The sequence below is a fragment of the Galeopterus variegatus genome, unplaced genomic scaffold (genome assembly GCF_000696425.1).
Source record: "Galeopterus variegatus unplaced genomic scaffold, G_variegatus-3.0.2 Scaffold1829, whole genome shotgun sequence".
NCBI classification, from domain to species: Eukaryota; Metazoa; Chordata; class Mammalia; order Dermoptera; family Cynocephalidae; genus Galeopterus; species Galeopterus variegatus.
Window position 1 is genome coordinate 131,360 of NW_007727940.1, and position 16,674 is coordinate 148,033.

At 45.3% G+C, this 16,674-nt stretch overlaps 1 protein-coding gene across 1 annotated transcript in view; it reads right to left on the reverse strand.

The window, feature by feature from the left end:
- LOC103595738 (protein sidekick-1-like) overlaps positions 1-16,674 on the reverse strand; it is a gene marked incomplete at its 5' end in the record, with an annotated part of 238,324 nt that overhangs the window by 24,247 nt on the left and 197,403 nt on the right. Inside the window, 4 exons of the mRNA XM_008579197.1 lie at positions 39-159; positions 3,238-3,375; positions 7,209-7,373; positions 12,544-12,619. Coding sequence (XP_008577419.1) covers positions 39-159; positions 3,238-3,375; positions 7,209-7,373; positions 12,544-12,619 — 500 coding nt within the window. The remainder of the gene's footprint in view (positions 1-38; positions 160-3,237; positions 3,376-7,208; positions 7,374-12,543; positions 12,620-16,674) is intronic.

Here is a 16,674-nt window from a genome sequence, read left to right on the forward strand (position 1 = left end):
CTGGCGTACATTTTCCTGCAATGACATAGATTGCCTACCTGGTCCCATTCTTCTTTGAGAAGGTGCTCTTGACATTGAGGTGGCGGCTGTTGAGCTCCAGGGCAGCAAATCCGCCATTATCCAGGGTCACAGACTCCTCCATATTGGAAATGCTCTTCCCTAAAGCCCAACCAGGAAAGCAAGCACAGAAGTTTTATTAATGTACCCACTGCAGGGATGCTGAGCCTGCGTTAGTCAAGGACAGGAGTTCCTGAGCTCCTGCTATACATAAATCCCAGAGCCGTGCAAGATCTACTTCGGCTCCTAAGGCAGTTAGAGCTGAGCTGAACTGGGGAGAAAAGCTATGTATTGATTACAATGCTGGAGCAAGGCAATATTAGCACAGCAGTGTTTATTTTGCCTGACTCCAAAATAGCAGTGTTCTTGCCAGTATTTTATGAAAATGTATTCAGAATGCATAAACTTTTTTAAAGTCCGGGAAACTAAATATTTAATAAATTTCAAAATAAAAACTTCACAATCGTATTATAAAATAGGAAGTACAAGTAAACGTTTAGGGGCATGACAGCTAAAGAAAGGTACAGGTCTCCTTTTAGATGACAGAAATAAAATTGACTGTGATAATGGGTGTAATCTCTATCAATAAAATACTGAATTGTACACTTTATCAGAACCACACTCACCCGAGTGAGCCACGGGCCAGCCCTTGAATTGTACACTTTAAACAAATATAAACTTACAAACACATATCAAAACATATTCTAAAATATATTATCAGATCAAATGAATATAAATAAAGTTATGAGAAACCAAACAACATAAAAAAACTTCCAATGGCCTCCCATCTCATTTGGTGGGAAGCCCAAGTCCTCACAGCTGTCCTGGGCTTGGGCCTGGTCTGTATCCCCCATCCCAACGTCATCATCTACCACTCCCCCCTCCCTCATGCTGGCTCAAGCTGAGCATGCTCACCCCGGGGTTGTCCTACTTGCTGTTCCCTCTGCCTGGAAGCCCTTTTCCCAATACCCTCCTGGATCACTCACACTGTCCTTCAGAGCACAGCTAAGGTCATGAGACCAGAGATCCCTTCCTGGCCATGCTGCAGCAAGCTCTCCTTCCCCTGCCTCCTGCACTCCCAGCATTCTGTATTTCCCCCAAGGTGCTCATCACATCACCACCTGGGGTACTTCTCACACATATATATGTGCTTATTTCTTTTAGTCTCCCTTATACCGTCCCCTAACAGCTCTCCGAGGCATGGACTTCATCCATCACACTTCCTGTCCTGCTAGCCTCTAGGACAGTGCCTAAGCACACACCAGGGGCTTGACAGGTACCTGTTAAGTGCGTAGACATTTCTAAACCCCAAGGGGTTCCTCTCTGCGAGGGACCTTGCACCTGTTCAACATGAATGTGCTTTAATGCCCTATTTGTGTGCAGCAGAAAAAGCCAATAGAACACAGAACAGCAAATGAAAAATGAATTTGCCTGTGAGTGGGGATTTGGGTTGAGGGTGGGGAGCAGGTGAAAGCCAATATCAGAAAGCAATTCAGATGCAGACAGTAGGAAAAGGGAGTACATGCGAGAAGGGTTGTAGAATGATGCTGTCATAGCAGAGGTTTAAGTTCTGCATGTCTCCCAGGCAGGTAGGGAGACATTCTGGTAGACAAGTGTTTTTTTCCCTAGGCTTCAATTATGATGTTAAATTAATACTCCAGGCTAAGGCTGAGTATCAGAAGCTGCAGGTCAGATCTGTCTTTTCAAGTCTGTTTTCCAGACGGAGGAGAGTGAAAAGCAGGGAGATTTTCTATGCGCCATACATAGGAGCCTGTAATAGCATTAACTCACTAAAATGACATGCCATTCATACATTGTAAATCCCACAGGAATAAAATCTGATTTACGAACACTTGTTAGAAGTGAATTTATACAGAAAAAAAGAAATCCTTTCTTTGAGGGATGAATTGCTGAACGTTACAGAAGCAAATGGCGAGGCATGTGGGGTGCCTGGTTTTATTAACCCCTTCAGCACAAGGACAGTGGTGCTGCTGGCTGGGCTCAGGTGGCCAGGCTCTTCTCCTACAGGACCTCATCAGGGAGCTGCCAGGAAAGCTGATGGGAAAACCTCCCATGACAGAGCCGAGCTGAGAAAGAGGCCAGTCCAGCAGTGTGGTGACATCAGAACTGCCCACATCCTGCACTCAGTGACAGCTCTGGTGGCTGCCGCGTGGGATTAAAACAGGCTGCTTTCTAGAGCTCAGTTATATTCTGGTTATGCAAAGAAGTTGTCCGCTGGTAATTACGAGAACGTTTTTAACGTTGATGCCACTGAAATACACAAAGTTCGCTAATCTCAAGCGTTGTGGGGCATGATGTCTTCTCATTATGTGTGTAACCGGCGCCCTCATTGAAGCATATAGAGCATTTTCAGCACCCGCAAAGCTCCCTCACACACCCTCCTGTTTATGCCTCTCCACCAAGAGATCACCACAATTCTGCCTTCTAGAAACACCCACTCATTTCGGTGGTTCTTGACCTTCATATAAATGGGGTTGTACTGCATGTGTTTTCTTGTGGCTGGCTTTGGGTCCATTTGTCCATTTCTCTAACAATGGTGATTCATTCAGCAACAAACATTTACTGACTGAGCACCTATTCTGTGCCAGGTGTGGAGCTTGTGCTGGGAACACAACAGTGAACTGGCCCTCAGAGGGCTCAGAGCTGGATGGTGGGCTGGAAGGCAAGGTGCGAACTCCAGCACGTGGGAAGGGCTGTACCATGACAACATTTCTGTAACACTCCATGAGCACACCAAAATACCTGAGATGTGCCCCAGTTCGTTATTTTCATAACACTGAGTAGTACAGTATTTCTTCTCTTTAAGGCTTTATACTTCCTAATTGTATTAAAAAATACTATTGCACTTGAGCTATGGAGCAGAGGAGGAAACAGACTCAGAGAGTCCCAAATGACTCCAATGCCCTATCCAAGAACCAGGGTGAACCTGCGGGCAGCCAGGTCTAGAATCTGGGTCACTGAGGTCCAGAGCTCTTGTTTCACTATAACTTGCTGCCTCCAGAAAGAAAACTGTGGCATCTACCTTACACCTATTGGCAAAGGAAATGAAAAGCAGATGTTGGCACAGGTGACCCAGGAAGGAAAAGCAAACGTGAAAGTGTTAGCTCAAGGATGCCGAGGGCACTTTGGGAAATGGAAAAATGAAGGCAGACAGCATACCTGTGCCGCAGTTCTTGTATTTCTTATTTTGTCCATGCAAGACCAGAGTAAACACCACCAGCAGGATGATGATCAGGCTCGAGAGCGCCATCACCAGGAGGAACCACCACTCCTCATAGAACGGGGCTTCCACTTGAGCTGAAGAAAAGACACGGATACACAGTGATGTGTGGCAGAAACTCCAGATACAGCCATCTCCCCATGAACCAGGGTTGTGGGGTTCCCAAGGTGGCTGGGGAGGATGGACGTGATGGATGACCCCGGGTTACAGGTGAGGTGGGACCGCTGTGCATCTGGGTTATCGCAGGCTGGTGGACTCTTGTCCCTGGGACGAGGCTCAGGCAGCCTCAGTTCCTCAGCAGGCTTTGGGGATTAAGCAGCAGCACTTTCCCACCCTTTCTATGGAATCAGGCTCAGAGCTCCTCTGTCCCTCAGGCTACCCTCTTCCCTGGAGACATCTCAATTCTTGCCCTTGCTCTGAACTTGCCCCTCAAAACTACCCTTCATGTTTATTTCTTCCTAATTTCATCTGTTAAAAACACTGCCTGGGTTAAAGTGACAGAGGAGCACGAAGTGCCTGGGCTTCCTCTCCGTGCTCACACTCTGCTCCGAGACGGCCAGCCGGAGTCCCCTAGCCTTCTCCATCACCACCTCTCACCTGTGCCACCATGTCCCAATGTTTTGCCTCTTCCTGTCTTACTCAAACCCATCCTTTATAATCATCATATCTTTCTGAGAAGGAAATCAGTCGTGCCTCCTAAGGTCCTTGAGTGGCTCCCCGGAAGATACAGGGTAAAGTCTGAGCCCATGAAGCCCCCATGGTCTGACCTCTGTTCACGCCAAGCCCTAGATCCTGTCCGTCCCTGTACAGAAACCTCTTGTGATGGTCACAAGCACTCACTGGGTGTATTTGTCTACCTGTTGGCCTCCTCCCAGATCATCAGCCCCCGAAGCCTGGGGCTGTGTTTCATTTATTTTGTGCCTCCAGCAAAACTGAGTACAACAAGCAAACGGAAAGGACATTCTTGGGGGGGAGGGGAGAGAGGGAGGAGGAAGGGAGGTGTCGGTGACGGGCCATAATAATCATATACAGTGTATATTGACAAAATAAAAAAAAAAAAAAATTTTCTTGATGAAAACTGATTATGCTTGGGACAATTTTCATTAAAATTTCTATATTCAGGAAGGAAGAGTTGAAACATGCTCAAGGCCAAAGTGACATGGTTATAAGTTCTTAAAAAAAAAAAAAAAAAAGAACTAGTTGCCCCATCTTCAGATATGCTTTTGAGAAATGAATAGAAAAGGTTTCATTTAAAAGCTGCTTTGAAGAAGGATACTCTGCTTCCTTATGTCTCATTCTGTTTACTAAAAACAGAAAATTGGGAAGTTGTTTTTCTGTGGGTGCTGGATGGCCTGGGGTCTCATTCAGCACCTCCCATGTGCCTCTCTGCAGGGAAGCTGGTTCTGAAGCCCGAGAACATGCAGCTCCTTACAGGCAAAGCTCAAGGTCTGCCTCCCAGCTGCCAAAACCCACAGAAAACACATCTACCTTAAGTTAAATATCTCACTGAATAAATAAAAAATGCATGCACACTGGGAATAAAAGAGGAAATTGACTTTAGATAATGTAACACCGCAGGGTTTCTTAGGAGATGACAGTATTTTGAATCCAAAAAATGCAAGTGAGTTTTCAGGCTGTACATTAAATACTCCATATAACGAGTCCGGTAAATCCCAAACTGACCACCCTTAAGTGACCCAGGGTGGGCCTGGCTCTAGCACCTGACAGGAAAGAAAGGCTTGGGCTGTTCTGCAGGATGCTCCTGCTAGGGCAGGATATCCCCAGTGCCGCGCAGCCTGGATCCATAAGTGATGCCAGCAGGTGACAGTTGCTGGCTTCTCAGAAGGATGCAATAAGCTGACTGCAGTCCAGCTGGCAGCCAAGGCCAGCGTTGGATGCAGTAGAATTTCAGAGAAACGTTCCAGCCACATGCCTCATGAAGAAGGGTGCAGGGCCGTGTTCCATGGAAGGGACCAGCCTTTGCTATCAGTCATGCATGTGTGTGTGGATTGTATTTGGAATTGCTTTATATCAGTTTTTCATAGATGAACCAAGTGAGGCAAATCTTGAATTATCGAATTAGGGCAAGGGGTCCTGGGGGTTCCTTATTCTATTTTCTCTACCTTGGAGCATGTTTAAAATTTTCATGATAAAAATAAAGGAAATGAGAAATTTTTGATTTTTTAAATCTTACTCATTAAAAAATCTAGGAGTTCTCTGAGTCCCTTCCTTGAAGGCCCGTCTCACTGAGTGGCCCTGGAATTCAAGTGTGCTCCTAGACCAGGGGTCAGAGGTTAGGGCCCCTGAGCTCACACACAGACCCTATCTTTCTTCCAAACCCATGGCAAAGAAAGGATGAAGACTGTTTTCAAAGTAGACAAATGCTACCAGTAGCTTAAGCACATCTAAATGCAGGAGAAATGAAACATTTTTCTTGACTGTAAGGAAGAAAACAGATGGAGTCAGACCTTGGCTGGCTCCGCCTCTCACGGTTTCTGGCCTAGACTCTGCCTGCCCCTCCTGAAATTCCTTCTGCCTCTGCTTGCTGCCGTCAGCTCCCTTTTCTCAAATACCTTCCTGTGGTCGTCCTCCAACCCACCCCTCACTTAAATGTGGCTTGCAGGCTGGCCGGTTAGCTCAGTTGGTTAGAGTGTGGTACTGATCACACCAAGGTCCAGGGTTCAATCCCTGTGATCAGCCAAACACACACAAAAAAAGTGGCTCACGAACGCAGCTGCACATTAGAATCACTGTGGGGTTAAAAAATAATAATCCCTAGACCCCTGCCCCAGCCACTGAAATCAATGTCTGGGGTAGGGTCCCAGTGAGGGTATTTTCTTAACATTCCCAAGTGACCCTAAGGTGCAGCCAGAGCTGAAGCCCATTCCTTGCAGGCATAGGGTCCCACGTGATTAGTCCAGGCCACATGACTGGCCTTGTGCCCTGCGCCGGGCTCTTCCTATGACCAGGACTTCATCTCTGTGGCTCTCTCTGCCTCCTCCCAGGATTTCTTTTCCTCCTATGGCTACGCCCCCTGCACCTTTCTGGTCCCCCCAGGCGAGGGAACTTTCTCCCTATGTGTCACACCCCTTGCCACATCACTGGTGACCAGGGACACATCTGTCACCTCACTAACATGTGAGCTCCAGGAAATGAAACCTGGGCTTGGCCTTCTCCAAGCCCAAGCAGTGGGGCTGGTGCCTCCACATGTAATCCATCTACAGGGATGGCAACTGGCACCAGCTCACCCTGGACCCCGAGCAGTAACAGCTCCTGGGCCCCTCCACTGCCTCTCAGGAAGGCCCCAATAAAAGCCAGCCTCATATCGAGTGCTAACGCTCCCCAGTGACTGCTGGGGCCATATTTGCATTTCCAAATCTACACACTGCTCTCCATTAAAGATGTGTCAGCCAACATGGGGACCCAAGGCTCTGCTTTGCTTAGGACTGCCTTTGCCCCAGAGGGACACAGCTTAGCCCAAGCCAACCACACTGACTCCTGCATATAACTCCAATTTAAAAATATATATATATGAAGAAACAAATTAAGAATCATTTGAGCACAGTGTGGTGGGGAAATCTTCTCAAACGCTTAGTCAATTAGGGAGCCTTACTGGTGGTGCTGGTGACAGCTCTGGGGCCTGGGATCCTGCTAGAGAAGAGCTGGCCCCCCAGGGCTGTCAGGCAGGCAGCTGCCCAGGAGCACTGGTGGTACTAGGGAGGTGCGGGGGACAAACACCATTCTCTCCATGGGCACTTTCTCTAGGCAGGCCCCTTGACTAAGTTGGAGAGTTCTAAAGAAGCAAGGTGTGTGTCCTCTTTCTTTTTGCTAATGGTTCCTCTTCATCCTCCCTTCCTTCAGAAGAAAAGAGGCCTCCTCCCCTGAGACATCCCCCTAGAAGGAGCCCTACCTGACACCGCTGTGGAGGGGCTGCTGGGCTCTCCGTAGCCCACCTCGTTTACAGCCACCACCCGGAATTCATAGGTCACTCCTTGCCGGAGCTTTTCCAGGCTGACGGTGTAGGATGTGGCACTCCGGGGAATGTCCTTCACAAACATGTCCCATAAGCCTTCATCTGCATGAGGGATGATGAAAGGAGAGCAGAGGTTAGGGTGGCTTTTCTTCCCGATAGGAGCCCCGTGCATTCAGACACCCCAGCTGCCCAGCAGGTCAGCTCAGAGCTGCCTCAGACGAGGGCATCCTATGGGAATGTCAGAGGCCGGTGTGGGTGACGCAGGGGAAAGGGAGGGGGACAAGTTCTCTCCCTCACTGACAGATTCTGCTAAAGTTGCAAGCTGGGGAGTGGCATTTTCCTGAACATTCCCCTCATCCCTATTATGTTCCCATCAGATTCTCCGCCCTCCCCTCTGGTTTCTGATTTGATCCCATCTTTAGGATTTCTGGTTCCCTTCTGGCTTGCCGCTTTCCCAGCTCACTGTGTGCACACCCGTTCCTAATCCCGTGATCCCACCTCCCTGGCCTACCCACAACTCCCACCCTGGCCACCCCACCGGTCACTAGCTGGTCCCTGAAAACACCAAACATAGTTCTGTGTCCTTTAGTGAGCCTGGTGTGTCCCACCTGCATGCTAATTGGAAACAACAATCCAGCCAATGGGTCAAAGGGAAAACTTTAAACAGCTTCTTTTACCAACTGGATGCCAACTTTGGGGTGACGCTGACGTGACCACCACACAGTGGTGGGCAGTAACAGCAGTGCCCTGATTTCAGCTTTAAAACATCTACCCCGCGCCGTGTTCTTATTTACAGTAAAAGTGCTTGGATGGCAGTGGATGTGGAAGTGCTGGAATTGTGGGATCTACACATACTCCATGACAACCCTGCCAGGGCTCCTTTAGCTCACCCCAATTATATGACATGGAGTTTCTGACTTAATGGCAACCTCCCAAACCATGCAAAGTGCTACCCTCGATTTTGAGCATCCTTTGGAGTGGCTTCAGCATCAAACCTGCCCTAAGATCAGCAGTTTTTTAATCTCTAGCTCAGGTGCTACCAATACAAGTATAAATTTTAAAAAATATGTTGAATTTTGAACAGATACTTGTACACCCATGTTCATAGCAGCATTATTCACAATAGTCAAAAGGTCAAGACAACCCAAGTGTCCCTGGACAAATGAATGGATAAACAAAATGAGGTCTATCCATACAATGGGATACTATTCAGCCTTCAAAATTCTGACATGTTCTACCACATGGGTGAACCTTGAGGACATTACACTACGTGAAATAAGCCAGTCGCAAAAGGACAAATACTGTATGATTTCACTTATATGAGGTGTCTAGAGTAGTCAGACTCACAGACACAGAAACAGAATGGTAGTTTCCAGGCGCTGGGAGAACGGAAGTGGGGAGTTACTGTTTAATGGACATGGAATTTTAGTTTTGCAAGTTGAAAAGAATTCTGGAGCTGGATGCTGGTGATGGCTGCACAGCAATGTGAATGGACTTAACGTCACTGAACTGTGCACTTAAAAGTGCTTAACATGGTAAATTTTATGTTATTTATATTTTACCACAGTAAAAAAAAAATATTGAATTTATTTAAACCCTGACATACAGGAAAAACATGAATAAAATTGAAATAACAGCCAGAAAAATCTTAGACAGAGGGGAAGGAAGAAGTAAATGGTTTGGTTCTGCGGCATCTACCAACAGAAAAAAAGAAATATGATCAATGAAATCCATCATCAAAGAAATCAAAGTCACCACAGCCTTGTGGCTAAAAGGACAGAGTCTGGAGCTAAACAGCGTTGATGCAAAGCATGACCCCACCAATTAGCTGTGTGACCTCAGGCAGACTACTTAACCTCTCTGTGCCTTATCTCTAGAATGGTGATAACAAAGGCATCTACATCCTAGGTTTGTTTCAAGGATTAAATAAGTTAATATTTATAAAGCGCTTAGAACAGTGCCTCACACATAGTAAGCACTACATCAGTGTTTGTACAATAAAATATAAATCCAATCTCTGAGGAGGTCATTTGGCAAAAGTGGGATCAGAGCTCAGAATGTTCATCTGAGCAACCCTTTATTAATTATTTGTTCTTTTATAGGCACATGTATATGATCTTTTAAAAAGCAGGAGATCTGTGAGGAAAACACCGTTCGAATATGTATGTACACATGCTGACAGCTTTATGGGGTGCTGAGGGTGATCTGGAAACCAACCTTACAACACCACAAAACACCAGACATGCTCAAATGGACTAGCCCAACAGTAAACAGGAAGAAAATTGCTACTGTACCAATCTGTATTTGCAGAGGACTTAGAGTTTGTATTAAGTCCCTATAGTCATGGATTCATGAAGAAATAGATGTGAATGAGATTTTAGAAGTATAAACCTCTTTACAGGCAAGAAAGATAGTACAATGATTATTTCTAAATATTCACATTTATAGTCATTTCTCGCCAGATACCCATTACCACTAATAATGTCAAAACGGCAAGCCATAGCTTAAGCCTTTTATTTTCCTCCTACAGTACTGAGGTCTACACAAGGAATGACGGTTGTATGTGATTTGTAGTCTTGCATATGAGTTTTGCATAGGAACACTCAGTGTGTGTACACATTTACTCTGCACAGGCCACTCCCTCTGCCTGGAAAGCCCCCGTTACCCCCTCTCAGTCATCCATAAACACTTAAGTGCCCTCTTCGGTCAGGCCCTGTTCTACCCATCAGGGAATCAGATGAGATTTCTGTTCTCAATGAGCTACCTACAGTCTGCAGGCAGGGGGTGGAAGAAAATCAGCAAGGACGCTTTACCCTACAGTCTCATCCTTCCATGGCCAACCTTGGACCCCATCCCACACTCCAGGAAGGGCTGGCTGCTTCCGCCAATGGGCTTCCAGAGCACATCATCACATTTACCTGCAAACCATCAGGATCCCGAATTTGTCAAAAGTTCAATAGATATCTGTTGGCATCATCCATCCATCCATCCATCCATCCATCCATCCATCCATCCATCCATCCATCCATCCATTCTTGTGTCCTGTGGCCTTTCTCAGAGCCTAGCACAAACAGGCTTTCAGTAATAATAACTGTCCACAGTTTTATTTAGTGCTTACATGATCAAGTTACTACTAAGGGCTTTAAATGTTGAATGAATTGTGAAATGTTTTTCCTCTAAAAAGACAGATAATTTTATGCTGCTGTAAAAGAGACTGAAGGCAAAAATACAGACACTTATAAGCTTATAAGAGTTGATTAAAACCATTGAAACTAAGCGACTAAGAGTGTGAAAGATTTTTTTCAGAATGTTCTGAGGTTCACACCTCTGGAGCGGGTTTTCTGGATGTCTTTTTCAACAGTGTTTCTGTAATGCTTTCTTGTTACTGAGGAAAAAAGTTGATTTCCCCTTCCTCTACCATCACCTAAAGTCCACATTTTATTTTAGCACTCTGTCATAGCTCCAGGAATTGTGTGCATTTTTTATAAAAACATTTAAAAATATTTGTACAGAATCTCAACACAGAACGATTTATTTAGCAATCCATTTACGCTCAAAAATGTTGAGGGGGAGATGTCATAACATGGGAATTTCCTTCTGAATTAACAGAAGAACATGTTCATATTTTTATTCTGCTTAATTCTGCCTTTCCAAAATTAGCATATTCAGCATTTTATATGCCAGTTATAATTCACTGGGTTATTTATCCTTACTAATATTTACACCATGATCATGAGTAAGAAAAAAATTGGCAGCTATTGTCCACTCTGTTGTCTCAACTGTGAATTGTTTTTCTCATTTGTATTATGTTAAGTATCTCAATAAATCAATGATGGAGAAAAGTTTCTCCACAAATTAGGGGAAAAAATAACATCACAGAACTATTAGCAATAATGAGATTTGTGCAACTGATTTTCCATGTACCAGGATGATCTCCAGTGCTTAGATTTCCATCTCAGTCAACACTTGAGAGGACAGCTGGGCTTTGTACTTTTTAAAAGGCAATTCTGGGCCCACAATTCAGCCAGTTTTTAATCATCAGGTGAGGCTTGCCCCACTGGATATTCCAGGGACCCCAGCCTGGCTTTACTTCTCTACTGAGTGAGCTGCTACGTTACCACCACGGGAAAACCTATGACTGGCTGGAAAAGAACAGTCATGACCCTTTCAAAGCCACATTCCCAGATGACATATCTCCAGATGATTGATCCCCGGATGATTAACCCCCAGACTGATCCCTGGAATGATTGATCCTGGCACCAATCCACTTGCTGGGGCCAGGGCTTTGAACTTCCTGGGATAAAGTTTACCTCTAGGCTGGATCACTCTTCATGTCTGGGGAAGGGGTGGGTCCATGACAGGGCACGAGCTCGAATCACATCTGTCTGCTGGGCCCACCCTTACCTTCCTGGCCACCTGGAATTACACCTTCCAGGACTTTTGTAACTGAAACACTCGGAAAACACCACTAAGAAAGCAGGGAAACCATCGAGAAAGAAACTTTACAGAATTTTCCTAAGTAATCCATACCGTCATCACCAACCTGAAGTTCCATCAACCTCAGAAGGAGAGATGAGTGAGAATCAACACACACATGTTCCGCTCCTCAGCTGGGTGGTTTTTCTCTAAAGAATATTTGTCTTTGCTTCCTTCATTGCATTATTTGTCTACTGAAACAAGGAAAGCGGCTAATATTGAAGATCTCTGAAAAAAGAAATCTTTTCCAGTATAAATAGGCTTTGCTACCGCAGAGCATACTTGTTTCTAGCGGGTGGAATGAGTCAGCTTTTATCTTTCAGTGCCAATGTCTCCCCCACCCAAAAGGTAGGAGGCACATCTGTTCACAGACAATATCCCAATAAACCTGGAAACATGATCACCTCTTTTCTGAATTGAGACAGAGCCTAGTGCAGCATGTCCGAGGCTGCGTCGCTCAATTTATTCCTCCAACGCCCAGAACTGAGCTGTGTGCTGCAGGTATTAGGGCAGACGCCATGCCAATACAAAAGCTTGATTTCACAGACAATTAAACAGGGTCTCCATGCTGAATGAAACTGTCATTCAGCGCCCGTGATTTCTGGTTCCACTAACTCACACAAGCTACAACTTGACTGTCAGCCTGCAGCTCTGAGCAAATGGAAGCCTGTCAGTTATTTATTTCTTAAACACTGCCATTTCTCTTTGGATAAATGGCCAATCTAGGTTAGAAATTTAACTGAAACAGGTGGGGCTTAAACACGAGGCTAAATACATCTGATTAAAAAAAAATTACCTTTCGTCTGATCCTTGTTCAAGGCAGGGGAAAAATGAGGTGCATGCCTAAACTCGAAGATGGCCTGTGATGGAGACTGACCCCAGAAAGAAATGGGAAGCGAAGGCTGACAGGCTGTCAACACACATAGTTATGAGACAGACGGGAAGTGAACAAGCGCCAGCGGCACGAGTCAGAGTGGCGGCGCAGCCCTCTTGCTAAATGTGCTGACTTGGGAACTTCCATGGATGAGAAGCCTCTGGAAAAATACTGATTTTCTTCTTTGTTCAATGGAAAACTCCTGTCCCCAATGACTAAAAATGAACAAAATGCATGGGGAGGGAAATGGAAAAATGGAAAGTGGCTCAAGCCTCTGGCTGGGGAGTGTCCCATCAGGGCTGAGGGACCGTCCTCCACCTAACCGGCCCTCATCTGGGGCTATCTGCATTATTTGTGAGAAAGCGATACAATGCCTGCCTGCACTGGGTACATCCTAAATGTGTATTTCACGGCTGCTTTGCAGAGGAAAATATATTTATAGTTCCTTTAGTGCCATTCCAGTCTATTGTGTAAATATGTAAATTAGGTTTCATGATCTACATAGTAAAATGCCTTAGAATAATTTGTGTAAATAAATCATCTGCATATGCCCACTGCATAGTTTCCACTGCCTTCCAGGGAGCTTTGCTACATTGATTCAGAGGAAACTTATGCACAACCAGAAAAATGAATGTGTTGGCCAGGCCATCCTGGTGGAAGCTGACGACAATGTCCTTGTGCGCACACTCACAGACCCCCCTCTCCCAGAATAAGAGCGGATCTATGTTCTAACCCGATGCTAATTTCATTAGCTGCTGTTCAATTCTGTATCTTCACATTATGGCAGCAACGGAGGCTCTTCGGTAGAATTCGCAGAGGTTAAAGTGAGGATGCAGACAGAAGAGCAAGAGGCTGCGCTGCCATCTGCCTGGGTGGCCTGAGCCTGCTGGCCACCTCTTGGCAGCAGCCACAATGCTGATGAGCTTATGGTCCCCCCAGGAAAGACAGAGATGTGGCTGGATGGGGAGACGTTAGACTGAGCAGACTGCCTGGCCACAGGGGCCACCCAACATGACATGCCTTAGTCTTCCCAGACGAGGCCCTCCTAAGAAAAAGCAGGTCCATAGTACCTTCAGCAAATCCCTCCCCTGCTTGGAGAACGTCTTGCCAGAGAGCTTCGGTGGAGAAAATGAGATGATACAGCATTTAATGTTTTGTGTAATGAGGCCTGTAATGGATGACAGCTGAGATCCAAAGCCCTCAGGTACCGGCAAGGTGTTTAAATATTGACAATCCATAAAAGTGTTTCATCTCACTATGAGTTGCTGCAGGCCTTAGTTGCAGAAGGGAGGGGGCGTCTTCTCAACTTTCAGTGAAAGACCACAGGTCCAGCAGCCTGCTCCAGTTCAGTTAATGATCTGAAAGGGGAAATCGTTGGCAACCTGCTTTTGAATGTCCAGTAGCAAAATGGAAGTGAAAGGAAAATCTTTAGCGCTCATTGAAAAAGACAGCGTCTTCCAGGTCAGTCTCTTGCCATGTCTTAGTACCCCTCTGTGGGTCAGTTTCCACATTCTGGCACCATCCCTGCTGAGCTCAGGCCTCCAGCTGACTTCAGAAGGCTTCTACACGTTTGGGCAAGCCCCTCCGAGGCATGGGGCTCAGTGTGAAGCCCGAGCCAACAAGCCAATTAGTTCTTATTCACACTGCCTTCCAGATTCCCTGAAGTTGCACCTCTGACCAACAGGCATCCTGTTTCCTTCATTAGGGTGGATGGATGAGCATATGATAACCTGAGGAGAAATTAAATGGCTCTCCAGGCAAGCCTGAGAATCAATACCTTATCATTTTTGGAAGTGCCAAAATGAGTTCACTAGTGTTGAGATGCTAAGCCCAGGCCCCATTTCTGGCGGGGGGTGTGTTACATTCCGCACAGGCTGATTTCTGACGTGACAGTGCTCGTTTCAAAGACACACTGGCTCATTCAACTAAACGGAGTGACACCATCCATGGCTTTTAAAAATTATTATTTTAAATTAAATTTTTTATTTTGACATATTTGTAGAGTCCCATGCAGTTGTAAAAAAATAATGCAGAGGGAGCCCATGTATCCACCCATTGGGAATATCTTGCAAAACTGTACACAAAATCACAACCGGGATATTGGCAGTGATCAAGCCAAGACACAGAACATTTCCTCTTGTAGCCCTTTTATAGCCACATGTCCACTGGGATTCTTAACTTCTAGTTAGGGAGGCAGGCATTCAGGTAGAAGGCAATTACTTAGCAAGACTCTTCTGTGGTTTTCTAGTGCAGGCATCTTAATCTGTTCTTGGGGCCATGGGGCCCTTCGGCAATCTGTTGACTCTAAGGACATTTTCTCAGAATGGTTTTAGATGCATAAAGTAAAATTAGAAGGAAGCCAATTACATTGATAATGCTTACAGTTACTTCGAGGCAATTGGAAGTTCTCAGTAACATCTGTCTCCTGGTAATGCTGGAGTCGTGGATCATGGGTAGTTTTCTTTGCACTCCTTATTTAGCTACGTGGTTCTTTGGAAGATGTGTGGAAAGGGTTGAATTTAGGTTACTTGTGACTGCTGTTGAAGTCTATGCTTCTGCATAAACTTGTTAGATGACAAGGTCTAGCAGAGAGTCTACAAATGACATAATTTTAAAGCAATGACCAGTATAAATGATATTGGAAAATATCTGCAACAGCTGGAATGTCATATGAAAAGTATCTGTGGTTTCTATTGCTTACAATGGCACAGGTCCTACTTGTGTGGTTTCTTGTCTACTATTATGGGTTGAATCATGCCCCTCTGTCCCCCACTGCAAATTTATATGTCTAAGTCTGAACCCCCAATACCTCAGAATGACCTTATTTGGAAATAGGCTCATTGCAGACATAATTAGTTGAGGTCATACTGGATTTGGTGGGCTCTAATCCAATATGACTAGTGTCCTTATAAAAGGGAAATCTGGACACAAACATACACACAGTGGGAATGCCATGTGAAGATAAAGGCAGAGGTTGGGGTGGTGCATCTATAAGCCAAGGAACACCAAGAATTGTCAGTAACCACCAGAAGCCAGGGGAGAGGCATGGAACAGCTTCTCCCTCAAAGTCCCCAGAAGGAATCAGCCCTGCTGACACCTTGATCTTGGGCTTCCAGCCTCCAGAAGTACGACACAAAAAATTTCATTTGCTTAAGCCACACAGTTTGTGGTAGTCTGTTATGGCAGCTCTAGCAAACGAATATACCTACATTCATAATGGAAGGAAGTGCTAAATTTCAGCTAGAGTTTAGTGAAAATAAAAATGTATGTTTTTCCCATCCACATTCATGGATCTCCTGAATTCTATCCATGAATCCCTTGGTGAGCTGGAAAAGTTAACAAAGTAACCTTTGTAATAAATGCTCTCCCTAGGCTTGGAGAGAAAAATGTTTAGATTGTTTTCCTATATGATGCGGCTCCACACCACTGGCCTGCTCTCCCTTAGCCCCCAACCCCTCAATTTGGGTCCAGACCTCACTAGGACCTTTTATTCACAGTTCTTGTCAGTCTCTTGACAGTGCTCTAGAATCAAATATCATCAGGAGAGAGCAGGTTGGCTATGCTAGGAGCCATTGGCTTTCAGAGGTCTGGGGGATGCCCAGTGACCACAGAAGGCCCTGCCAAGTTCAGATCCTTCATTGATTTAGGATCCTCCGTTTCTAGAACAAGCCAAATGCCTTGCTCAACAGATACTTTCAGGATCTCCCAGGCCAATAAGCCTGAATTTTTGAGTTCTTGAGCCAAATAATTTTTCATATTGCCTTTAAGTAGAATTTTTTCTAGGTCTTATGTACTAGGTTTCTCCTTAGAAATTTCTGGAAGGCGCTTCTAACTAATCATCTTTTAAAAGCAATTTGGTGGAGGAGGAGGGAAGAAATGTCTCTGACACAGTGATGGGTGTAATTTTGGGGATCTTTCCTCTTGGTCTAAAAGCCACTTTAAATATTAAACTAAAATGATTCCTAGCACCGTGGTCCATCTGGTGGGAAGAATTTGATGGTTTGCTTCCTGCACGCATCTCTGGCACATCACATATTTTCATGCTCAGATATT